At 41.5% G+C, this 26,826-nt stretch overlaps 1 protein-coding gene across 1 annotated transcript in view; it reads right to left on the bottom strand.

Moving 5' to 3' along the window:
- Nucleotides 1-7,898: 7,898 nt before the first annotated feature.
- LOC138681554 (sulfotransferase 6B1-like) overlaps nucleotides 7,899-26,826 on the bottom strand; it is an 82,357-nt gene continuing 63,429 nt past the window's right edge. Inside the window, exon 7 of the mRNA XM_069769152.1 lies at nucleotides 7,899-8,316. Within this exon, the coding sequence (XP_069625253.1) occupies nucleotides 8,186-8,316 (131 nt within the window). The 3' untranslated portion in view covers nucleotides 7,899-8,185. The remainder of the gene's footprint in view (nucleotides 8,317-26,826) is intronic.

Below are 26,826 nucleotides of genomic sequence, written 5' to 3'. Positions count from 1 at the left end.
CCAGTATTACACACTAGGTTTAATGTGGCACACAATTTGAGACAGGTGGCACACACAGGAGTGGCTCTGAAGCAGAAATGCCAATCTTAATCTCCCACTATTTTTTTTTCAGGGAGAATTTAAAAGAATTCTGACCCAGTATTACACACTAGGTTTAATGTGGCACACAATTTGAGACAGGTGCCATACACAGGACTGCCACTGATACAGATTTGCCAATTTTAATCTGCACTCTTTCTTCTTCAGGGAAGACTAGTTAATAAATCTGGGCCACTGTATTAGGCCGGCGTCACACACAGCGTAAAACAATACGGTCCGTATATTACGGCCGTAATACGCTGAAAAGTCCCGAAAAAAGTGGTCCGTAGCTCCTCCGTAGGCAGGGTGTGTCAGCGTTTTTTGCGCATGGCATCCTCCGTATGTAATCCGTACTGCGTGGTTTTCTCGCAGGCTAGCAAAACCAACATACCGCTATAGAAGTGATCCATGTGTCCCAAAAAGAATATGAATATATCTATATCTATATCTATATCTATATCTATATCTATATCTATATCTATATCTATATCTATATCTATATCTATATCTATATCTATATCTATATCTATATCTATATCTATATCTATATCTATATCTATATCTATATCTATATCTATATCTATATCTATATCTATATCTATATCTATATCTATATCTATATCTATATCTATATCTATATCTATATCTATATCTATATCTATATCTATATCTATATCTATATCTATATCTATATCTATATCTATATCTATATCTATATCTATATCTATATCTATATCTATATCTATATCTATATCTATATCTATATCTATATCTATATCTATATCTATATCTATATCTATATCTATATCTATATCTATATCTATATCTATATCTATATCTATATCTATATCTATATCTATATCTATATCTATATCTATATCTATATCTATATCTATATCTATATCTATATCTATATCTATATCTATATCTATATCTATATCTATATCTATATCTATATCTATATCTATATCTATATCTATATCTATATCTATATCTATATCTATATCTATATCTATATCTATATCTATATCTATATCTATATCTATATCTATATCTATATCTATATCTATATCTATATCTATATCTATATCTATATCTATATCTATATCTATATCTATATCTATATCTATATCTATATCTATATCTATATCTATATCTATATCTATATCTATATCTATATCTATATCTATATCTATATCTATATCTATATCTATATCTATATCTATATCTATATCTATATCTATATCTATATCTATATCTATATCTATATCTATATCTATATCTATATCTATATCTATATCTATATCTATATCTATATCTATATCTATATCTATATCTATATCTATATCTATATCTATATCTATATCTATATCTATATCTATATCTATATCTATATCTATATCTATATCTATATCTATATCTATATCTATATCTATATCTATATCTATATCTATATCTATATCTATATCTATATCTATATCTATATCTATATCTATATCTATATCTATATCTATATCTATATCTATATCTATATCTATATCTATATCTATATCTATATCTATATCTATATCTATATCTATATCTATATCTATATCTATATCTATATCTATATCTATATCTATATCTATATCTATATCTATATCTATATCTATATCTATATCTATATCTATATCTATATCTATATCTATATCTATATCTATATCTATATCTATATCTATATCTATATCTATATCTATATCTATATCTATATCTATATCTATATCTATATCTATATCTATATCTATATCTATATCTATATCTATATCTATATCTATATCTATATCTATATCTATATCTATATCTATATCTATATCTATATCTATATCTATATGTCAGTAGACACATATATTAGAGAGAAAAGCCGGTAATTCAGTGCGGTGTACAGTAAAATCACACTGACAGCTTACAGTAGAATAGGTAGAATAAATGTGTACACATAGAATAGGTATATATATATATATATATATGTCAGTGAGACACATATATGTATATATCTTAATATTTATTCCAGCGCTAGACAGCTTGAAAGCCGGTAATTCAATTACCGGCTTTTTCCTTCTCCTTCCTAAAACCCGACATGATTTGAGACATGGTTTGCATACAGTAAACCATGTCTTCTCTCCATTTTTTTTGCAGATTCCACACTACTAATGTCAGTAGTGTGTATCTGCAAAATTTGGCCGTTCTAGCTCTTAAAATAAAGGGTTAAATGGCGGAAAAAATTGGCGTGGGCTCCCGCGCAATTTTCTCCGCCAGAGTAGTAAAGCCAGTGACTGAGGGCAGATATTAATAGCCTGGAGAGGGTCCACGGTTATTGGCCCCCCCTGGCTAAAAATATCTGCCCCCAGCCACCCCAGAAAAGGCACATCTGGAAGATGCGCCTATTCTGGCACTTAGCCACTCTCTTCCCATTCCCGTGTAGCGGTGGGATATGGGGTAATGAAGGGTTAATGCCACCTTGCTATTGTAAGGTGACATTAAGCCTAATTAATAATGGAGAGGCGTCAATTATGACACCTATCCATTATTAATCCAATACTAGTAAAGGGTTAAATAAAACACAAACACATTTTTTAAAATTATTTTAATGAAATAAAAACAATGGTTGTTGCAGTATTTTATTCAACGCCCAATCCAGTCACTGAAGACCCTCGTTCTGTGAGTAAAAAAACATAATAAACCAACAATATACTTACCCTCCGCAGATCTGTAACGTCCAACGATGTAAATCCTTCTGAAGGGGTTAAAACATTTTGCAGCAAGGAGCTGTGCTAATGCACGCTGCTCCTCGCTGCAAAACCCCAGGGAATGAGGCTAAAAATAGATCAATGATCTATATTTAGCTTCATTTGCGGTGAGGCGCCCTCTGCTGGCTGTTCATAGATCGTGGGAAATTACCTAGAAAGCTCCCTGGCTTTCTAGGTAATTTCCCACGATCTATGAACAGCCAGCAGAGGGCGCCTCACCGCAAATAAAGCTAAATATAGATCATTGATCTATTTTTAGCCTCATTCCCTGGGGTTTTGCAGCGAGGAGCAGCCTGCATTAGCACAGCTCCTTGCTGCAAAATGTTTTAACCCCTTCAGAAGGATTTACATCGTTGGACGTTACAGATCTGCGGAGGGTAAGTATATTGTTGGTTTATTATGTTTTTTTACTCACAGAACGAGGGTCTTCAGTGACTGGATTGGGCGTTGAATAAAATACTGCAACAACCATTGTTTTTATTTCATTAAAATAATTTTAAAAAATGTGTTTGTGTTTTATTTAACCCTTTACTAGTATTGGATTAATAATGGATAGGTGTCATAATTGACGCCTCTCCATTATTAATTAGGCTTAATGTCACCTTACAATAGCAAGGTGGCATTAACCCTTCATTACCCCATATCCCACCGCTACACGGGAATGGGAAGAGAGTGGCCAAGTGCCAGAATAGGCGCATCTTCCAGATGTGCCTTTTCTGGGGTGGCTGGGGGCAGATATTTTTAGCCAGGGGGGGGCCAATAACCGTGGACCCTCTCCAGGCTATTAATATCTGCCCTCAGTCACTGGCTTTACTACTCTGGCGGAGAAAATTGCGCGGGAGCCCACGCCAATTTTTTCCGCCATTTAACCCTTTATTTTAAGAGCTAGAACGGCCAAATTTTGCAGATACACACTACTGACATTAGTAGTGTGGAATCTGCAAAAAAAAGGGAGAGAAGACATGGTTTACTGTATGCAAACCATGTCTCAAATCATGTCGGGTTTTAGGAAGGAGAAGGAAAAAGCCGGTAATTGAATTACCGGCTTTCAAGCTGTCTAGCGCTGGAATAAATATTAAGATATATACATATATGTGTCTAATGACATATATATATATATATATATATATATATATACCTATTCTATGTGTACACATTTATTCTACCTATTCTACTGTAAGCTGTCAGTGTGATTTTACTGTACACCGCACTGAATTACCGGCTTTTCTCTCTAACAGCGCTGCGTATTTCTCGCAAGTCACACTGCTTGTCCGTGTGTAATCCGTATTTTTCACGCTTCCATAGACTTTCATTGGCGTATTTCTTGCGCAGTACGGTGACAAACGCAGCATGCTGCGATTTTGTACGGCCGTAGAAAGCCGTATAATACTGATCAGTAAAATACGGCAAATAGGAGCAGGGGCATAGAGAATAATTGTGCCGTATTTTTTGCGAGTTTTACGGACGTTGATTCTGCGCTCTTACGTCCGTAAAACTCGCAAGTGTGACGCCGGCCTTAGAGTATATTTTCTGTGGCAGAAAGTGGCTTGAAGAGGTATAACGAAACAAAAAAAAAAAAAAAAGAGACTGTCCTACAATTACTATCTCCCTGCAGTAATCTCAGCAATGTATGGCAGGCAGCAATAACAAGGAGTGGACTGCTGCACAAAAAAAGTCAACAATGTGGACAAACAAACAAGGAAGCTGTGCAGAAAGGAAGCAGCAACAGGACTTGTGCTTTGAAAAAAGCAGTTGGTTTGCACAGCGGTGTACAAACAGCAATGCAGCTATCTGGGAGCCTTCTAGGGCAGCCCAATGAGCTACAGCGCTGAGGCAAAAAAATGTAGCCTCCACTGTCCCTGCAAACAAAAGGTGGTGTTGGACAGTGGAAATCGCTACAGCACAAGCGGTTTGGGGGTTAATGGACCCTGCCTAACGCTATCCCTGCTTCTGACGAAGTGGCAGCAACCTCTCCCTATGCTCAGATCAGCAGCAGTAAGATGGCGGTCGGCAGGAATGCCCCTTTATAGCCCCTGTGACGCCGCAGAAAGCAAGCCAATCACTGCAATGCCCTTCTCTAAGATGGTGGGGACTGAGACCTATGTCATCACGCTGCCCACACTCTGCGTCCACCTTCATTGGCTGAGAAATGGCACTTTTCACGTCATTGAAACACGACTTTGGCGCGAAAGTCGCATACCGCATGGCCGACCCCACACAGGGATCGGGTCGGGTTTCATGAAACTCGACTTTGCCAAAAGTCGGCGACTTATGAAAATGACCGACCCGTTTCGCTCAACCCTACCCACAAACGTTGATGGTGATATTGGGTTTAGGAAGGTTAGTCAAGGGAGAAAACACAACGAGTACAGTTCTTGACAGATTCAGTTGTAGACAAATAGACGACATTATGTTAGAGACTGGAGACAGACAATTCCTGGTATTTTGTAGTCATGCAGGTGAAGCGCCCCCAATGGCCGTGGGGTACTCTGTATGGGACGGTTCTTAAAAGGGATGTGTGACGGCAGTAGTGACCCGGTCCATGGCCCTGGATGTCCAATATAAGGGGAGTAAGGGGAATAAAGTTTATGGGATAAATGCTCATGGCGCCACCTGTTGTACTCGGCAATAAAGATGTTAGCCGACACTGCTTGAAGAATCCGCTAGGGCTGATGGTGATGCAGCAGAGTTGGTACAGCTCTACACAGGTAAAGCTTTAGTCCCAGGGCACTTAGGTTGTAAATGATGGTGATGCTGATGGTGTATGTGGTGCAGGGTGGATGGTGCAGTAAATAAATGTGAGGACACAGCATGGTGGAGTTTCCAATGCTTTACTCACAGTTCTTAGTTGCCCCAGCTGGGGTGCTGTGTCCTTCAGATTTGTGGCCCAGCCAGCTCTCAAGCAATTTGGATTCACTTTCCAGAACCCTCTTTCTATATTCCTTTCTCTGGACATCTCTCTGTGCTGGCTTTGCCTCTCCTGCCCTGTGCCTGCCACATAGTGTCCCAAGCCAGCAGCCTCGGATCTTGTCGGGCGGCGAGCTTCTATGTCCCTCTGGATCCTATATGGCTGCCTTTTCAGCGAATGTGTGCAGATGTGACTGTGCTTACTGCAAAAGCCACAGTCTCTGGTTATTTAGCTGAGTCCTTAGTTTCTCCACTAGAATGGGGCTTGTCACCATGCCTGCGACCTGCTCCCTCCACCTGACTCTGGTCAGCATGAATACCAGCCCCACGGGTGGACTTCCCACTACCTCTCGGCCTCTAGGACCCCTTCTGGGAGCTTCCTTCTGCTTCTCCCTCTCATTTCTCTGTTGTTTTTCAGGAGCTGCAGATCCTCACTTCTGCTCAGCTCCCCTCCTCTCACAATCTAACTAACTTTCCCTCCTAATGAGCTCTTCCTCTACCTACCCCATCCACTCCTCCAACACCCTTTCCTGTCCAGCCTGGGATGAGTCCTTCCTCCTTTAGGGTACGCCCAGGTGCCCTAACTGAAGTGTCTAATGTTGGATGCAGGTGTAGGGTTCTGTGCCATGCCCCCTCCTCACCTGAAAGTGGAATACCACACCTCTGGATAAGGTGCAGTACTCTGTGGCGATTGGACCCTCAGGGGTGCCACACGGGGGTGATGTCAGGAGGTGATGTATAACTGGATGTCATAGACATAGCACTGGAAACCAAGAGGTTTCTGACGTCACTGCTTGGTCTCAAACCCGTGTGACTACCCTTCTTGCCTCCAACTTGCTCCATCGATTATCTGCTGACTCCATGACCCCAGCCCAAGGGTCCCTGTGTAAGCCCAGATCCCTATACAGCAGTGAAAGGGTGAAATCCAGAAACTCTGTGATCTGGTAAACTGAGTGTCTTGTGCTAAGCTTGTCTATGGAAGCTTTGCTAACAGCTGCCAGGCTTACAGTGCAACTGTGGCACCCTAGTTGTCCAGTTTGCCTCAGCTATCATTTTATTACCAGTATCCCACATAGATGGTAAAGTGCTTACTAGATCATCAAATTATTCAGAATCTGTGTATTTTTGTTTGTTTTAGCCTTAATTTTAACTTGTGACATTTTATTTTCAGAGGATTTACAAATTTACACCAAACTTTATTATTTGAATAGTTTTTATTGACTGATTTAAACAGCAAAATGATAGTTTCATATGAGAATTTAATATCAGTTAAGACGTGAGACCTAAGATTTCAGTTAACTAGATTTCGCCTGGATTCAGATTGCCATATTCATGGTCTGTATAAAATGCCTCAACTGCCTGCAATGTAAGTTCGATAAGGAGAACCATGGTCAGTCCGGGCATGGCTCCATGTACAGTTCATATGCAGACTGTAAAATATGGCCATCTGTCCCTGTCCCTAAGGATCATTCTAAAAAGTAAACCATGTAAATTGGGGAAACTCAATTAAGACATGCATTGCTTTATCAAAAACATCGCGCAAGTGAGTATGAGCCCTAAGTGTTATATACATGTGTTACTATTAGTGTTGAGCATTCCAATACTGCAAGTATCGGGTATCGGCCGATACTTGCTGTATCGGAATTCCGATACCGAGTTCCGATATTTTTGTGATATCAGAAATCGGTATCGGAGTGTGCGGTGCGTATGGTTCCAAGGGTCTGAAGGAGAGGAAACTCTTCTTCAGGCCCTGGGATCCATATTAATGTAAAAAATAAAGAATAAAAATAAAAAATATGGCTATACTCACCCCTCCGAAGAACCCTGGCTGTCACCGCTGCGAGCGTCTGCCTCCATTCCTGAGAGTTGCAGAGAGTGAAGGACCTTCGATGACGTCGCGGTCAGGTGAGCGGTCACGTGAGCGGTCAGGTGACTGGTCACCTGACCGCGACGTCATCGAAGGTCCTTCACTCTCTGCAATTCTCAGGAACGGAGGCGGACGCTTGCAGTGGTGACAGCCAGGGTTCGTCCGAGGGGTGAGTATAGCCATATTTTTTATTTTTATTCTTTATTTTTTACATTAATATGGCTCCCAGGGCCTGAAGGAGAGTTTCCTCTCCTTCAGACCCTGGGAACCATCGAGGATACATTCCGATATTTGTGTCCCATTGACTTGTATTGGTATCGGTATCGGCGAGATCCGATATTTTGCCGGCATCGGCCGATACCATCCGATACCGATACTTTCAAATATCGGAAGGTATCGCTCAACACTAGTTACTACTATTTCATTATTTATTTACTTAAGGCAGCGTGTTTGCTAATTGTTTTTATCCTAGGTTTTGTCTAAAAGATCCTAAGAAGTGATCAACTATGGCTAGTTAGATGTTACTTTATGCTATCTTCTGAAGTATCTACCACTTGCAATACTTTTCATAGTTCAGCATCTTTCCCAGTTTTGTTCCTGAAAGATATTTTTCAAACATGGCATCCACCACTTTGCTCTGATCTTCAGTAAAATAATTCTTCCAGTCACCAATCTCTCCTATTGATATAAAAAGTGCAAATTATTATCTTCAATGTGAGAAACAAAAGTATGACTGAAATGACAACACAATGAATTATAGCAAGCGTAAAAGTATAACTAGTCATAAGAAAATGGCAGCTTGTATTCTGACTGATATTTATATCAATTGTTAGATTCCCATTCTTCGAATTCTATCAGACTCAGAGATGGACATACCATTGGTGAAGCCTGTGCAGCAGCTCAGGGGCCCAAGAGGTAAGGGGGCCCATGTCTACCTCCAAAGCAGGTGAAATTGTGCATTATGATGCGCTATTGGACTGCAAAGGGCCCATGTATTGTGCTTGTACAGGATTCCTTTTCTGTCTGGGTCCTCTCTTGACTAGACATTACGTTAGTTAGTAGTAAACTGTGAATATTGCCTTCTTCCTTCTAGAAAGATACAATCTTCATCACAAGGATGTGTGTAGCAATGCAACTACATATATTCCTCATGTACCGCATTTTTGGACTATAAGACGCAGGTTTTTGCTCCAAAAATGTAGAGGAAAATTGGGGGTGTGCCTTATAGTCTGGATTTACCGACTCTGGCTGTGGTGGGGAGGTGGGGGAGCGGCAGCAGCGGAGCCCGTGGGCAAGGAGGGCAATGAATATTAATTTCCTTCAGCTTGTAAGCAGCGCATGACATCCCTGCCACGTGCTGCTTACAAGCATAAAGCAGCTGCTGGCACCGGATCACCGCTGCGAGGGAGCAGAGTAAGGCAAGTGTAAGGCCATGTTCACACGTTCCTGATTTCCCTGCTGTTTTTTCTGCACTAAAAACCGCAGCTCTTGGCAGAAGACGCAGGTCCTTTTTTTGGTGCGTTTTTTGATGCGTTTTTTTAGTGCGTTTTTTATGCAGTTTTCTATGCAGAGTCTGTGTGTTTTCTAGGAAGTTTTTTAGGGTTAAAATGGCTGAAAATACCCTAACCCTACCCCTAAAACTACCCCTACCCCGAACCCTACCCCTATTCTAACCTTAGTGGAAAAAAAAAAAAATTCTTTATTTTTTTATTGTCCCTACCTATGGGGGTGACAAAGGGGGGGGGGTCATTTACTATTTCTTTTATTTTGATCACTGAGATATAACCTATTTCAGTGATCAAAATGCACTTTGGAACGAATCTGCCGGCCGATTCGGCGGGCGCACTGTGCATGCGCCAGCCATTTTGGAAGATGGCGGCGCCCAGGGAGAAGACGGACACCGGGAGGCCGGGTAAGTATAAGGGGGGAGATGAGGGCACGGGGGGGGCGTCGGAGCACGGGGGTGGCATCGGAGCATGGGGGGGTGGGATTGGGGCACGGGGGGCAGCCACACTGCAGCGGTTCTGCACCACAAACCGCAGAAAACCCGCAGATATTTTTTTCATCTGCGGGTTTTACTGCGGGTTTGACCTCACAATGGAGGTCTACGGGTGCAGAACCGCTGCAGTTCTGCAAAAAGAAGTGACATGGTAATTCTTTTTTACCGCAGCTATTCAGCGCAGCTTTTTTAGTTAATTCCCGCATCATGTGCACAGTGGTTCCTGTTTTCCATAGGGTACAGTGTACTGTACCCTGCATGGAAAACAGCTGCGGACCCGCAGCGGCAAAATCGCGGCGGTTCCGCAGTAAAAAACGCACTGTGTGAACATGGCCTAATGGTTTGGGTTTTTAATGTTTTTTTGAGGGGGCCATGCATACCAGGATAAGGATGAGGGGGCCCATACACATCAGAATGGGGATGAGGACACCATGCATGCCAGGATAGGGATGAGGGGGCCATGGACACTAGGATGGGGATGAGGACACCATGCATACCAGGATAGAGATGAGGGGGCTATGTGTACCAGGATAGAGATGAGGGGGCTATGTGTACCAGGATAGAGATGAGGGTGCCATGCATACCAGGAAGGGGATGTAGGAACCATAATTACCATGCATACCAGGATGGGGATGTAGGAACCATAATTAGGATAGGGGATTTTAAGTACAGAATTGACCACATTTTTTGCTTCAATTTTTTCATCCTAATTTCCTCCTCTAAGACCTAGGTGCGTCTTATGGTACAGTGCGTCTTATAGTCCGAAAAATACAGTAGCTCCATTTTGTCTGCTTTTATGCAGTTTTCTTGTGTCAAATGATGTTTAAAGCCACCAATTGCTCCTTAAGAAAATATGGTAAGAAAAAGGCCAAGTCTGGAATAAAATGTTGGCAATGTTACCCAGAAACCCCATAGTTATAGGAATAGGTATGGTATAAATTAACAAGGCAATATAGTTATATCCACATTTGTATTTCATGGATTTTTTTGGAACACATTATCAAAATGGAATTCATTTTGCTATTTACTTAAAGGGAATCTTTCATCTTTCTACCCCATCTTAGGGCAGCATGATTTAGGGGGCAGAGATCCTGAATCCAGTGATGTGTCATTTACTTGGCTGTTTGCTGTACTTTTGATAAAAATCACTGTGTTATCGACTGCAGATATACCAGTTCTCTGAATGCAGAGCTATATATTGATTGGTAGCTTTTTGTGTACACTGTGCATAGGCAGAAAGCTGACAATCAGCAGTATGGGTTGGGTTATACAGCATTAATAAATATAGAGAACTACGTGGCAGCAGGTTTACTAGTCCTCTAGTGTTGCTCTCCTAATAATGAGACAGATGTTTTATCAAAACTATAGCAAGCAGCCCAGTAAGTGGCACAACGCTAGAATCAGGGTCTCTGTCTGTGCATTATGCTGCTCTCAGATTAAGTGGCAAAAAGTTGGTGGCAGATTGAATTTAATATTTGAAGTGGTGTTGTTTTCTTTAACCCCTTTACCCCCAAGGGTGGTTTGCACGTTAATGACCGGGTCAATTTTTACAATTCTGACCACTGTCCCTTTATGAGGTTATAACTCTGGAACGCTTCAACGGATCCCAGTGAATCTGACATTGTTTTCTCGTGACATATTGTACTTCATGACAATGGTAAAAATTCTTTGATAGTACCTGCGTTTGTGAAAAAAACGGAAATTTGGCGAAAATTATGAAAATTTCGCAATTTTCCAACTTTGAATTTTTATGCAATTAAATCACAGAGATATGTCGCACAAAATACTTAATAAGTAACATTTCCCACATGTCTACTTTACATCAGCACAATTTTGGAACCAAAATTTTTTTTTGTTAGGGAGTTATAAGGGTGAAAAGTTGACCAGCAATTTCTCATATCTACAACACCTTTCTTTTTTAGGGACCACATCTCATTTGAAGTCATTTTGAGGGGTCTATATGATAGAAAATACCCAAGTGTGACACCATTCTAAAAACTACACCCCTCAAGGTGCTCAAAACCACATTCAAGAAGTTTATTAACCCTTCTGGTGCTTCACAGGAATTTTTTGAATGTTTAAATAAAAATGAACATTTAACTTTTTTTCACAAAAATTATCTTTTCTCCCCCAATTTTTTATTTTTCCAAGGGTAATAGAAGAAATTGGACCCCAAAAGTTGTTGTATAATTTGTCCTGAGTACGCCGATCCCCCATATGTGGGGGTAAACCACTGTTTGGGCGGATGGGAGAGCTCGGAAGGGAAGGAGCGCCGTTTGACTTTTCAATGCAAAATTGACAGGAATTGAGATGGGACGTCATGTTGCGTTTGGAGAGCCACTGATGTGCCTAAACATTGAAACCCCCCACAAGTGACACCATTTTGGAAAGTAGACCCCCTAAGGAACTTATCTAGAGGTGTGGTGAGCACTTTGACCCAACAAGTGCTTCACAGAAGTTTATAATGCAGAACCGTAAAAATAAAAAACCATATTTTTTCACAATAATTATCTTTTCGCCCCCAATTTTTTATTTTCCCAAGGGTAAGAGAAGAAATTGGACCCCAAAAGTTGTTATACAATTTGTCCTGAGTACGCTGATACCCAATATGTTGGGGGGAACCACCGTTTGGGCGCATGGGAGGGTTCGGAAGGGAAGGAGTGCCATTTGGAATGCAGACTTAGATGGATTGGTCTGCAGTCGTCACATTGCGTTTGCAGAACCCCTAATGTACCTAAACAGTAGAAACCCCCCACAAGTGACCCCATATTGGAAACTAGACCCCCCAGGGAACTTATCTAGATGTGTTGTGAGAACTTTGAACCGCCAAGTGTTTCACTACAGTTTATAACGCAGAGCCGTAAAGATAAAAATAAAAATTTCCCACAAAATTTTTTTTTTACCCTCCAGTTTTGTATTTTCCCAAGGGTAACAGGAGAAATTGGACCCCAACAGTTGTTGTCCTATTTGTCCTGAGTACGCTGATACCCCATATGTTGGGGTAAACCCCTGTTTGGGCACACGGGAGAGCTCGGAAGGGAAGAAACACTGTTTTACTTTTTCAACGCAGAATTGGCTGGAATTGAGATCAGATGCCATGTCGCGTTTGGAGAGCCCCTGATGTGCCTAAACAGTGGAAACCCCCCAATTATAACTGAAACCCTAATCCAAACACACCCCTAACCCTAATTCCAACGGTAACCCTAACCACACCTCTAACCCTGACACACCCCTAACCTTAATCCCAACCCTATTCCCAACTGTAAATGTAATCTAAACCCTAACTGTAACTTTAGCCCCAACCCAAACTGTAGCCCTAGCCCTAACCCTAGCCCTTACCCTAGCCCTAACCCTAACCCTAGCCCTAGCTCTAACCCTAGCCCTAACCCTAGCCCTAACCCTAGCCCTAATCCTAGTCCTAACCCTAGCCCTAACGGGAAAATGGAAATAAATACATTTTTTTAATTTTTCCCTAACTAAGGGGGTGATGAAGGGGGGTTTGATTTACTTTTATAGCGGGTTTTTTAGCGGATTTTTATGATTGGCAGCCATCACACACTGAAAGACGCTTTTTATTGCAAAAAATATTTTTTGCGTTACCACATTTTGAGAGCTATAATTTTTCCATATTTTGGTTCACAGAGTTATGTGAGGTCTTGATTTTTGCGGGACGAGTTGTCGTTTTTATTGGTAACATTTTTGGGCACGTGACTTTTTTTAATCGCTTTTTATTCCGATTTTTGTGAGGCAGAATGACCAAAAACCAGCTATTCATGAATTTCTTTTTGGGGGAGGCGTTTATACTGTTCCACGTTTGGTAAAATTGATGAAGCAGTTTTATTCTTCGGGTCAGTACGATTACAGCGACACCTCATTTATATCATTTTTTAATGTTTTGGCGCTTTTATACGATAAAAACTATTTTATAGAAAAAATAATTATTTTTGCATCGCTTTATTCTCAGGACTATAACTTTTTTATTTTTTTGCTGACGATGCTGTATGGCGGCTCGTTTTTTGCGGGACAAGATGACGTTTTCAGCAGTTCCATGGTTATTTATATCTGTCCTTTTGAGCGCGTGTTATTCCACTTTTTGTTCGGCGGTATGATAATAAAGCGTTGTTTTTTGCCTCGTTTTTTTTTTTTACGGTGTTTACTGAAGGGGTTAACTAGTGGGCCAGTTTTATAGGTCGGGCCGTTACGGACGCGGTAATACTAAATATGTGTACTATTGTTTTTTTTTTATTTATTTTGATATAGAAATGTATTTATGGGAATATTATATATTTTTTTTTCATTATTTAGGAATATTTTTTTTTTATTTTTTTTTTTTACACATTTGGAAAAAATTTTTTTTACTTTTTTACTTTGTCCCAGGGGGGGACATCACAGATCGGTGATCTGACAGTGTGCACAGCACTCTGTCAGATCACTGATCTCACTTAGAGCAGTACAGCCTTCACAGTGCCTGCTCTGAGCAGGCGCTGTGAAGCCACCTCCCTCCCTGCAGAACCCGGATCCGTGGCCATCTTGGATCCGGGTCTGGAGCAGGCAGAGAGGGAGGTAAGACCCTCGCAGCAACGCGATCACATCGCGTTGCTGCGGGGGTCTCAGGGAAGCACGCAGGGAGCCCCCTCCCTGCGCGATGTTTCCCTGCACCGCCGACACATTGCGATCATCTTTGATCGCGGTGTGCCAGGGGTTAATGTGCCGGGGGCGGTCCGTGACCGCTCCTGGCACATAGTGCCGGATGTCAGCTGCGATAGGCAGCTGACACCCGGCCGCGATCGGCCGCGCTCCCCCCGTGAGCGCCGTCGATCGCGCTGGACGTACTATCCCATCCGTGGTCATAGGGGCCCACCCCACCTCGACGGGATAGTACGTCCGATGTCAGAAAGGGGTTAAAGGAGTTGTCCAGCCTCAGGGTACACATATGCTGTTGCTTTATTTGACTGCAGCAGACTTGTAAATCCTCACAGTGCCGACACTAGGAGAAGGCGGTCATGTGACTGCAAGTATTACATTTCCATACTATCGGCCATATTCCAACTAGTCATGACTTTCCTTGCTCAATACTCTTGTATTGCCTGAGGCCATGCATGTTTAGTCTAGTATTTAGTAATTGTCCAAAAATCGGGCCTTTAAGTTCAGAGATAACTGTTGGCGATAATAATGGCACAATTGGTGAAATTATTAACCTGTGGAGAGAATCATCATCACTTCACAGATCTTAATCAAATGACAGAATTCACATTTTTTTCTATGTTTTTAAGCTCTTCACCTAGCAATTTAAATGTTATGTGACGTTTATCATATGGTTTGCTCTCTTCAAAAAAAGGAGGAAAGGACCTTACAGCAACGATAAGCACACGTGTCTGTAAATATAAAAAACTTATTGAGACCATATTATATGCACTATGCTAAAATTATTAAAAACGAAATACCCACAACACTGACACCGACTAAAAATAATGACGATGATTGTATGACGCCCGCTATAGTTATTACTATCCCTATGATATATCTCAGGTTTCTGGATCCCATATTATGGACCAGATCTTAGTAGTATGGTATATTGGTTAGCTATTTTGAGGCATTACCTGTTTTATATATCGCTAATTTTTATTATTATTATTATTATTTTTATGATTATTATCATTTATATATTATATACTACTTTGTTTCATTGCATCATTTATATATGAAATACATTATGCATTTGTATTTTATTGGTAATCTGTGATGCTTCTCTAATATTCTTATCTGCCATATCTTTACTTATTGCACAGTGATGCTTTTTTTTCAGGTTCTGGTTACCAAGTTCAGATTGCTGGACACATTTCATGAAAAATATAGTGGGTGTCATGCAGTCATTATCATTATTTTTATTGGGAGTCAGTGTTGTGGGTATTTTGGTCTTATTTGATTTTAACCCCTTCAAGACATGCGCCGTACTAGTACTGCACATTTTGTGTCTCCCCTTTGATGTGTCCTCCGGCGCTGAGCCCACATCTTTCCTGGCACATGTCATCTGTTCAAAACAGCTGGCATGTGCCTCTAACTGCCACGGGTGGAATCCCGTAAAATGCCGCTGTCAATCCCGCCCATCTGTGACCCAGTCACGTGATTGCGGGTCACCGATGGGTTGGCATGACAACCAGAGGTCTCCAACAGACCTCTATGGTTGTCACTGCTGGATTGCTATTAGCACCGCCAGGTGGTCAGGGCTCATAGCAAGTCAGCAATTCTGCTACATACAGGCGATCTGATCATCGCCTGTTTGTAGCAGAGCCGATCGGGTTATGGCAGCTTCGAGTCTCCCATGGAGACTATTGAAGCATGCAAAAAGTGAAAAAAAAAAGTTTTTAAAAATAAAAAATATATAAAAATTCAACAGTAATCAGTGTCGCGAAAAAAAAGTCAAAATGCCAGAATTACTTTTTTTTGAAAATGCAATACTGGGAAATCAGAAGATCGTATCCACACAAAAACGGTATTAAAAATGTCAACTTAGCACACAAAAGATAAGCTCTCACCCAACCCAAGATCACGAAAAATGGAGACACTACAGGTCTCGGAAAATGACGCAAATTTTTTTTTAACAAATTTTGGACTTTTTTTCACCACTTAATTTAGAAAGAACCTAAACATGTTTGGTGTCTGTAAACTCATAATGACCTAGAGAATCAGAATGACAGCTCAGTTTAAGGATTTGGTGAACATGGTAAAAACAAATCCAAAAAAAGTTATGGAATTGCACTTTTTTTTGCAACTTCACTGTACTTGGATTTTATTTTACCATTTTCCAGTACACGATATGTTAAAACCAATGGTGTAATTCAAAAGTACAACTCGTCCCACAAAAAACAAGCCCTCATATGGCCAAACTGACAGACAAATAAAAAATGGCTCTGGGAAGAAGCGGAGCGAAATACAGAAACGCAAAACAAAAAGGGTTCCGTCATGAAGGGGTTAATATTGAGTATGTAATATGGTCTCAATATCGTTACTGAAATACCCTTTCCTCCTTTTTTGTTGTTCACTTGTCACAATACCATATATATAATTTAGGTCCAGAAATATTTGGATAGTGACACAAGTTTTGGTATGAGTGCTGTTTACCAAAACATATTCAAGATACATCTCACCATAATGGTCTGTAATGGATTTAATCAGACATAATTTCACCCAGAGATTATACTCAAAAAGGTTGTAAAAATATATTTAAAGGGACACTGTCACCTGAATTTGGAGGGAACAATCTTCAGCCATGGAGGTGGGGTTTTGGGGTTTTTGATTCACCCTTTCCTTACCCGCTGGCTGCATGCTGGCTGCAATATTGGATTGAAGTTCATTCTCTGTCCTCCATAGTACACACCTGCGCAAGGCAAGATTGCCTTGTGCACGCATGTACTACGGAGGACAGAGAATGAACTTCAATCCAATATTGCAGCCAGCATGCAGCCAGCGGGTAAGGAAAGGGTGAATCAAACACCCAAAAACCCCGCCTCCATGGCTGAAGATTGTTCCCTCCGAATTCAGGTGACAGTGTCCCTTTAAAGTCATATCAGGTGTAATACTTTTTAAACATATACATACTTCATTATCAAGTTTCCCATAGGAAACATGACTTGAGGTATATGCTGCTAATTTTCTTTTGCATTGGTGCACTCAGATGTACACTTCTGATGAGATGCATATGTTAGGACTATAGCTACCTTGGTATCCCCATAGTGAGGAACAGTGTGACTCATTGTTTCTGACAACTATTATATATTGTCATAACACAGATTGCTTATCTGTCATGGGTCTACCACAATAGAGAGGAGCTAGAAGTCTGCAGACTCTGATATCTCCTACTCCTGCACTGATTAGAAGCACTTCAAACAATATAAATTTATTTTAGCAGTGCAGGGGTAATCTCAGTTGAGAGCTCCTGAAGTGTTAAGGCTCTCAGCTGGGCACTGTTAGCCACTCCAATCTCCTATATAAACTGGTCCCTGGCTAGCACTCATTGTCAGAGTTAAGGTACTGTCACACATAACGATTTTGTTAACGATATTGTTGCTTTTTGTGACATAGCAACGATATCGTTAAGGAAATCGTTATGTGTGACAACGACCAACGATCAGGCCCTTGCTGGGAGATCGTTGGTCGCTGGGCAAAGTCCAGCACTTTATTTTGTCACTGGACCTCCCGCAGACATCGCTGAATCGGCATGTGTGACGCCGATCCAGCGATGTCTTCACTGGTAACCAGGGTAAACATCGGGTTACTAAGCGCAGGGCCGCGCTTAGTAACCCGATGTTTACCCTGGTTACCAGCGTAAACGTAAAAAAAACAAACACTACATACTTACCTTCCGTGTCTGTCCCCGGCGCTCTGCTTCCCTGCACTGGCTGTGAGCGCCGGCCAGCCAGAAAGCACAGCGGTGACGTCACCGCTCTGCTTTCCGGCTGGCCGGCGCTGACAGTGCAGAGGAAAGCAGAGCGCCGGAGGACAGACACGGAAGGTAAGTATGTAGTGTTTGTTTTTTTACGTTTACGCTGGTAACTAGGGTAAACATCGGGTTACTAAGCGCGGCCCTGCGCTTAGTAACCCGATGTTTACCCTGGTTACCCTGGGACTTCGGGATCGTTGGTCGCTGGAGAGCTGTCGGTGTGACAGCTCTCCAGCGATCAAACAGCGACGCTGCAGCGATCGACATCATTGTCGGTATCGCTGCAGCGTCACTTAGCGTGACGGTACCTTTAGCTTATGCTGCGTGTCTGGAGTTTCTTGATTATTATTGGAGAAGGCTTTTGGTGGATTTATCTGTGATTATTGCTAGGTTTTCAGTGTGTGACATGTCCCTTTCCTCTCCTACGTTGGTTTAACCCCATCCTGCACTCCCCAATGCATTCCTCTGTTATATGTATGAGTATATTTGTATATTTGGTATTTTTCGTTACCCCTGTTCGTACTACCTTGTTAGACTGTTTGGGGTACTACATTACACTGCTACTCCCCTCTTCCCTGAGGCGGATTCAGGAGCTAAGGCAAGGTACGTGGCCCCTGCGTCTTCACTATCAGACGTAATCTGGGGAGCGGGGTGAGCATTAGGGACAGAAGGAGCCCCTGGTCCCGGGACACCCAAAAACAAAGCCGTGACATTATCCATATCATCTTGCTTTACCATGTTCTTATTTAACCTCACTGATGGAATACATGTTATACTGGCATTCTGTGTATAGATGAGTCATTACTATATGCCATGCGTATGGGTAATGAATGTTAGCTAAAATTGTTTTTGCAGGCCGACAACTGCTGACATCATATAAGTGTACCATCTGTTAAACAATTGTATTACAAATATTTGTTTTGGACTCTGCACTATTAGATGGCCCTCATAGTCAGTGTTGCATGCTCTACCATTCATTTCCCACAGGATATTTAAATTGGGATAGTGGGGCCTCAACGCCGCCTTTTGCTGTTTGTCTATTTTAACTGATCTTGTGTGATGACTAAATATTTATCTATTTAATAAAGTATTTCATTTGATATCACTGTAAAGATGTTTCTCACAACCTTTGTGAGCATGAACTCTAGGTGAAATTGTGTGTGATTAAAACCATAAAACGGTTAGATTCTAAGTTTAGTATATGATTATGAGCAACCCCTCAGGGTGTAAAGGGAGTTACACCTAATAATTTCAGAGGATTGTTTAGGTTTTTATATTCAATATACAGTGTAGACTTTCAGCTTTAATTTGAGGCTAATCACATCCTAATTACAGCAAGGGTTTAGGAATTGCCTTTCCTTAATATGTAGTTGCCTCTTTTTCAAGGCACCAAAAGTAATTGGACAATTATCCCAAAAGCTGTTTAAAGGGCTGCATAGGCTTTTCCCTGGTTAATCTATCATTAATTAATCAGGTAAATGGTCTGGAGCTGATTCCTGTTGTGGCATTTGCAAGCTATTTGCTATGATGCAACATGCGATCAAAGGAGCTCTCAATGGGAATAAAACAGACCATCATTAGGGTAAAAAAAAAGAAATCCATCAGTAGAGAGATAGATGAAATGTTAGGAGTAGCCAAATCAACAGTTTGGTACATTCTGGAAAAAAATCAAACACTGATGAGCTTGGAAACTCAAAAAAAGTCTAGACATCCACGGCCAACAACAGTGGGGGATGATCACAGAATCCTTTCCATGGTGAAGAAAAACCCCTTCACAACATCCAGTAAAGGTACCGTTACACTAAACGATTTACCAACGATCACGACCACCGATACGACCTGGCCGTGATCGTTGGTAAGCTGTTACGACCTGGTGGTAAGGACAATAATGGACCTGGTGGTTAAGAGCACACGGAATGACCTGATAGTTACTAATAATAAAGGACGAGCTCTGAGACGTGGGAACTCTGCTGACCGCAATCCCTAATCCTATCACACACACTAGAAACAGCCGTGGATTGCTCCTAAAGCTCCCTATGCAACTCGACACAGCCTAAGAAACTAGCTAGCCCTAGAGATAGAAAAATAAAGCCTACCTTGCCTCAGAGAAATTCCCCAAAGGAAAAGGCAGCCCCCCACATATAATGACTGTGAGTAAAGATGAAAATTACAAACACATAGATGAAATAGATTTAGCAAAGTAGCAAAGTGAGGCCCGACTTACTGAACAGACTGAGGATAGGAAAGGTAACTTTGCGGTCAGCACAAAAAACTACAAAAAGACCACGCAGAGGGTGCAAAAAGACCCTCCGCACCGACTCACGGTGCGGAGGCGCTCCCTCTGCGTCCCAGAGCTTCCAGCAAGCAAGACAAAAAATCAAAATAGCAAGCTGGACTGAAAAATAGCAAACCAGAAAAAAAACAAGCAGGAACTTAGCTTCTGCTGGGAAGACAGGTCACAAGAACGATCCAGGAGAGAACTAGACCAATACTGGAACATTGACAGGTGGCATGGAGCAATGATCTAAGTGGAGTTAAATAGAGCAGCCAGCTAACGAATTAACCTCGTCACCTGTGGAAGGAAACTCAGAAGCCGCAGCTCCACTCACAACCACCAGAGGAAGCCCATGGACAGAACCAGCCGAAGTACCATTCATGACCACAGGAGGGAGCTTGACAACAGAATTCACAACAGTAAGCCATTGTGTGGTCGCTGGAGAGCTGTCACGCAGACAGCTCTCCAGCGACCAATGATGCCGAAGTCCCTGGGTCACCAGGGTAAACATCGCGTTAGTAAGCGCCGGCCGTAAAGCAAAGGTGTTAGCGCCGGCCGTAAAGCAGAGCGGTGACGTCACCGATGTGCTCTGCTTTATGGCCGGCCGGCGCTGACACAGGACGCAGGAGGAGTACAGGGAAGCGGACGCCGGGGGACGTGACAGGCACCGGAATGTGAGTATGTTTTTTTTTTTTACATTTACAATGGTAACTAGGGTAAACATCGGGTTACTAAGCATGGCCCTACGCTTAGTAACCCGATATTTACCCTGGTTACCAGTGAACACATCTCTGGATTGGCATCACACACGCCGATCCAGCGATGACAGCGGGTGATCAGCGACCAAATAAAGGTCCTGATCATTCGCAGCAACCAACGATCTCCCAGCAGGGGCCTGATCGTTGGTCGCTGTCACGCATAACGATTTTGTTAACGATATCGTTGCTACGTCACAAAAAGCAACGATATCGTTAACGAAATCAATGTGTGGCGGTACCTTAAAAGTAAAGAAAACTTATCAGGAATTAGGTGTTTCAGTATCTAAGTCTCCCATAAAGGCAAGACTTCCTGAAAGCAAATACAGAGGGTTCACCACAAGGTGCAAACCATTAATCAGCCTTAAAAATAGAAAGGCCTAACTAGACTTTGTCAAAAAAACATCTAAATAAGCCAGCCCAGTACTGGAAAAGTATTCTTTGGACAGATGAAAGTAAGATCAACCTATATCAGAATGATGAGAAGAAGAACGTATAGAGAAGGCTTGGAATGGCTTATGATCCAAAGCACACCACATCATCTGTAAAACATGGTAGCTGCAGTGTGATGCCATGTGCATGCATGGCTTCCAATGGCACTGGGTCACTAGTGTTTATTGATGATGTGAAAGAAGACAGAAGCAGCCAGAGAGAGCAGGCGGCAACTGATAGGAGTAGTATTTTACTGCCAATCAGAAGTGATGTTTGCCGTGCTGTCATGCACATGACAGCATGGAAAACACTGGATGTTTGGGCCTCCCATTCAAGTGGTACCCGAATCCGAACTTTTTCTAACTGTTCAGCCGAACCCACCGGACCCGAACATCCAGGTGTCCACCCATCTCTACCCAGAAGTTTTTTAACACAGAGAAGTAGAATATTCTGCTATCGCTGAATCGATCACCAGATCTTAACTCCATGGAGACTGCATTTTACATGCTTAAGACAAAACTTAAGGCAGAAAGACCCACCAACAAACAGTTGGCTGCAGTAAAGGCCTGGTAAAGCAACACAAAGGAAGAAACCCAGCGTTTCGTGACATCCATGGTTTCCAGACTACAGGCAGTCATTGCTTGCAAAGGATTCACTACAAAGTATTACAAATGAACATTTTATTTATAGTATACCAAAGAAAGTATAAAAAACACCAAAGAGTAGATAATTAAAAAGTAATTTTTATTAAATAATTAGACATAAAAAAAAAAAAATCACATAAAACATAATTCAGAAAAATAAGAAAAAAGGAGGAAACAAAAACAGGTACACAAATGGAAGGTCACAAGTCCACTGTGCGACCTGGGAAAGCAAGGGAAGTGTTGCTATGTAAACAATCAACAAAAACCAGGTGCAAAGATTAACAATCAGGCAGTAATCCCACAAGTGTCACACTAAGGCTATGAGCACACGTTCAGGTTTTGTTGCTTTTTTTCATGTTTTTTTTGCAGTAAAAACGTTATAAAAACTCATTAAAAACGCATACATTATGCATCCTATCACTTAGAATGTATTCTGCATGTTTGTGCACATGATGCGTTTTTTTCCGCGAAAAAAACGCATCGTGGTAAAAAAGCAGCATGGTTATTAATTTTGCGTATTTTCTGTGTTTTTCCCGCTATTCTATGCATTTGGGAAAAACGCACAAAATAACATACCAAAAACGCGTCAAAAACGCATGCGGATTTCTGGCAGAAATGTCCTGTTTTTGTCAGGAACATTTCTGCAAGAAATCCTGACGTGTGCACATACCCTAAACAGAGCACCACCAGGTCAAATCAGCACATGTTAATGTACTAAAATCAATGCTCACCCATAGTAAGTCAGGACTACAAGATGACCTTCCCATGACCCCTGACACGCATTTCGCGTGATGACTTTCTCGAAGGAGAGATGAGGGGCCTTTGATAGTAGAACGTGCTTATTGATTATTGTATTTGATTTTATTTATAGTAAAGTTAATTTGTTCAATTACTCTTGAGCCCTTGAAATGAGGAGTGTAGTGACACGGGGACAGTGTCACTAGGATTTAGGCCAGGGGGCTAGCCGGAAACGCGAGTCAATACACAAGGAGCGAGAAGACAGAGGTGTGTAGAGTGAACAGGACCTGAGCTAGGCCAGTCATGTGATCACAGGGGCAGCACTAAGACGGTCACATAACCAAAGGGGGCGGAGCTATCCTGTGAGCTGACGGAGAGCCGACCGTGGTGCCAAGAAAGGTGCACGAACCAAATAATGAAGTCTAAGCAAAGCCAAGGGTGAGAAGCCAGACAAGTATCAGGTAACAAAGGGCAAAACAAATGAGTAAACAGGGCCGATCCAAGGGGTCAGAATACCAGGAGGGACAAAGCAGTACCGAGCAGGAAGACAGAGACAGTGGTAAAGGGACAAACTGAGTTATACACAGCTAAACTCACACACGCAGAGGAACAGCGATTACAGAAGAGTAATCTGGGTCAGCAATCTCTAGCCGAGTAAACAGAAGTATCACTGGACCCAGGAACTACCAGCTTTAAATAGCCACCCCAGAGCCAAAGAGAGGAGGACAAATTAACCTTGACCTGATCAGGATGGAGCAGAACCACACCTTCCTTTGTCATGACAAGAAGGCCTTGTAGGAAAACATTTGCAATTCCTAAATGCTTCACAGAATATTTTTGTTCAACCCCTTTATTAACGTGAAAGTCTACACTTCAATTGCATCTCAGTTGTTTCATTTTAAATAAAAAAAATAGTGACATGCAGAGCCCAGATCACAAAGATTCAGTCACTATCCAAATATTTCTGGTTGTAACTGTGTATGGGGGGGGAGGGGGGTGTTCTAGTGCTTTTTCAAAATATCAAAATATAACCAAATTTTATGCATTTACTAACCTTTTTAATTTGAATAATAAAAATATTTTTTTGTCTAACTAGGTGACTTTAAAATGCAATCTGCTCCTTTTAGGCTAATAGGTATACAGCTATAGTACCCTTGGATTTTTTTTTAATAAAAGCCCTACTTGGCATGGCAGCCTATTTAGACCTCACAATTGTAAACGTGTAAGCCAAGTGGGTGCTCAAAAAAGATGGCTTCCGGACCTTTTGGTTAAGATCAAGTGTAGTATAGTTTGAAAAGACAGATTTTTTTGCCTGGGCTGCTCTTTTGCATCATTATATCATGCACACTGGGTATGGTGTACTGGACAGTACACCGTGTGGGATATTATAATCATCTGGTGGAGACCACAGCCCTCCAGGATTGAGGTCATTAGGTTAGGTACATTTAAGTGCATGAGGTGCACAGTGTCCCCGAGTTGGTGACCCTCGGGTGCCTTAACTCACTGAGTGTGGAAAACACACTTGAGATTATGGCTCTTTTGCACTGTACTTCAATTTTTTATTCTTTTTGTGCACAAACACTTTTACAGGCTTTTTGGCTAATATGGGAAATTTTTAAATTCCATTCAAAGGTCGGGCTAATATTACACTAAGACCGGCGTCACACTCAGCGTATGAAAATACAGTCCGTTTTTTACGTCCGTAATACGCAGAAATGTCCCCAATATAGTGATCTGTATGTCATTCGTAGGCAGGGTGTGGCAGCGTATTTTGCGCATGGCATCCTCCGTATGTAATCCGTATGGCATCCGTACTGCGAGATTTTCTCGCAGGCTTGCAAAACCGACATACGGACATACAATGGAGCCATGGGCTCAAATATTCGTAAAAACATATATACTGTCTCTCTCTCTCTCTCTCTATATATATATATATATATATATATATATATATATATATATATATATATATATATATATATATATATATATATATACACACATATACAGTGGGGCAAAAAAGTATTTAGTCAGTCAGCAATAGTGCAAGTTCCACCACTTAAAAAGATGAGAGGCGTCTGTAATTTACATCATAGGTAGACCTCAACTATGGGAGACAAACTGAGAAAAATAAATCCAGAAAATCACATTCAATGCCCTTGCTGATGGAAGGATGTTTGCACTCAAAATCTCACGATACATGGCCCCATTCATTCTTTCATGTACCCGGATCAGTCGTCCTGGCCCCTTTGCAGAGAAACAGCCCCAAAGCATGATGTTTCCACCACCATGCTTTACAGTAGGTATGGTGTTTGATGGATGCAACTCAGTATTCTTTTTCCTCCAAACACGACAAGTTGTGTTTCTACCAAACAGTTCCAGTTTGGTTTCATCAGACCATAGGACATTCTCCTAAAACTCCTCTGGATCATCCAAATGCACTCTAGCAAACTTCAGACGGGCCCACACATGTACTGGCTTAAGCAGTGGGACCCGTCAGGCACTGCAGGATCTGAGTCCATGGTGGCGTAGTGTGTTACTTATGGTAGGCCTTGTTACATTGGTCCCAGCTCTCTGCAGTTCATTCACTAGGTCCCCTCGCGTGGTTCTGGGATTTTTGCTCACCGTTCTTGTGATCATTCTGACCCCACGGGGTGGGATTTTGCGTGGAGCCCCAGATCAAGGGAGATTATCAGTGGTCTTGTATGTCTTCCATTTTCTAATTATTGCTCCCACTGTTGATTTCTTCACTCCAAGCTGGTTGGCTATTGCAGATTCAGTCTTCCCAGCCTGGTGCAGGGCTGCAATTTCGTTTCTGGTGTCCTTTGACAGCTCTTTGGTCTTCACCATAGTGGAGTTTGGAGTCAGACTGTTTGAGGGTGTGCACAGGTGTCTTTTTATACTGATAACAAAGTTTAAACAGGTGCCATTACTACAGGTAATGAGTGGAGGAAAGAGGAGACTCTTAAAGAAGAAGTTACAGGTCTGTGAGAGCCAGAAATCTTGATTGTTTGTTTCTGACCAAATACTTATTTTCCACCATAATATGCAAATAAAATGTTAAAAAAACAGACAATGTAACATAGTAACATAGTTAGTAAGGCCGAAAAAAGACATTTGTCCATCCAGTTCAGCCTATATTCCATCATAATATATCCCCAGATCTACGTCTTTCTACAGAACCTAATAATTGTATGATACAATATTGTTCTGCTCTAGGAAGACAATGTGATTTTCTGGATTTTGTTTTCTCAGTTTGTCTCCCATAGTTGAGGTCTACCTATGATGTAAATTACAGACGCCTCTCATCTTTTTAAGTGGTGGAACTTGCACTATTGCTGACTGACTAAATACTTTTTTGCCCCACTATATATATATTTCATACAGCGCTAGATAGCAGAAAAGCTAATTGTCCTGTAGTTTCCTTGAGTCGCGGAGATGCACCCTCTGTTGGATGTCCTCATATGAACTCGAGCATGGGAAAATATTCAGAAAAGATCCCAGGCTCGAGTTCATATGAGAACATCCAGCAGGGGGCGCATCACCGCAACTCGAGGTAACTACAGGTCATTCACCTACATTCCATTCATTCCCCGGGTTTTTACAGGCAGGGGCGGGTGCATCAGCAGGCTTCTGCTTGTAAAATGATTTATCCCCTTCAGAAGGATTTACATCGTGGGACGTGACAGAACGACGGAAGGTATGGGATATTGTTGATCTTTTATTTTTCCTTTTTTACAGAACGAGGGTCTTCAGGTGGATTAAGAGTATAATAAAATATTAAAACACCCTGTGTCTTTATTTCATTAAAATACTTTGTAATAGTGTGTGTGTGTGTGTGTGTGTGTGTGTGTGTGTGTGTGTGTGTGTGTGTGTGTGTGTGTGTGTGTGTGTGTGTGTGTGTT

The sequence above is a fragment of the Ranitomeya imitator genome, chromosome 5, assembly GCF_032444005.1.
Source record: "Ranitomeya imitator isolate aRanImi1 chromosome 5, aRanImi1.pri, whole genome shotgun sequence".
In the NCBI taxonomy this organism is placed as follows: domain Eukaryota; kingdom Metazoa; phylum Chordata; class Amphibia; order Anura; family Dendrobatidae; genus Ranitomeya; species Ranitomeya imitator.
Note: the sequence above shows the minus strand (reverse complement) of the source record. Positions and strands in the feature narration are given on the sequence as shown.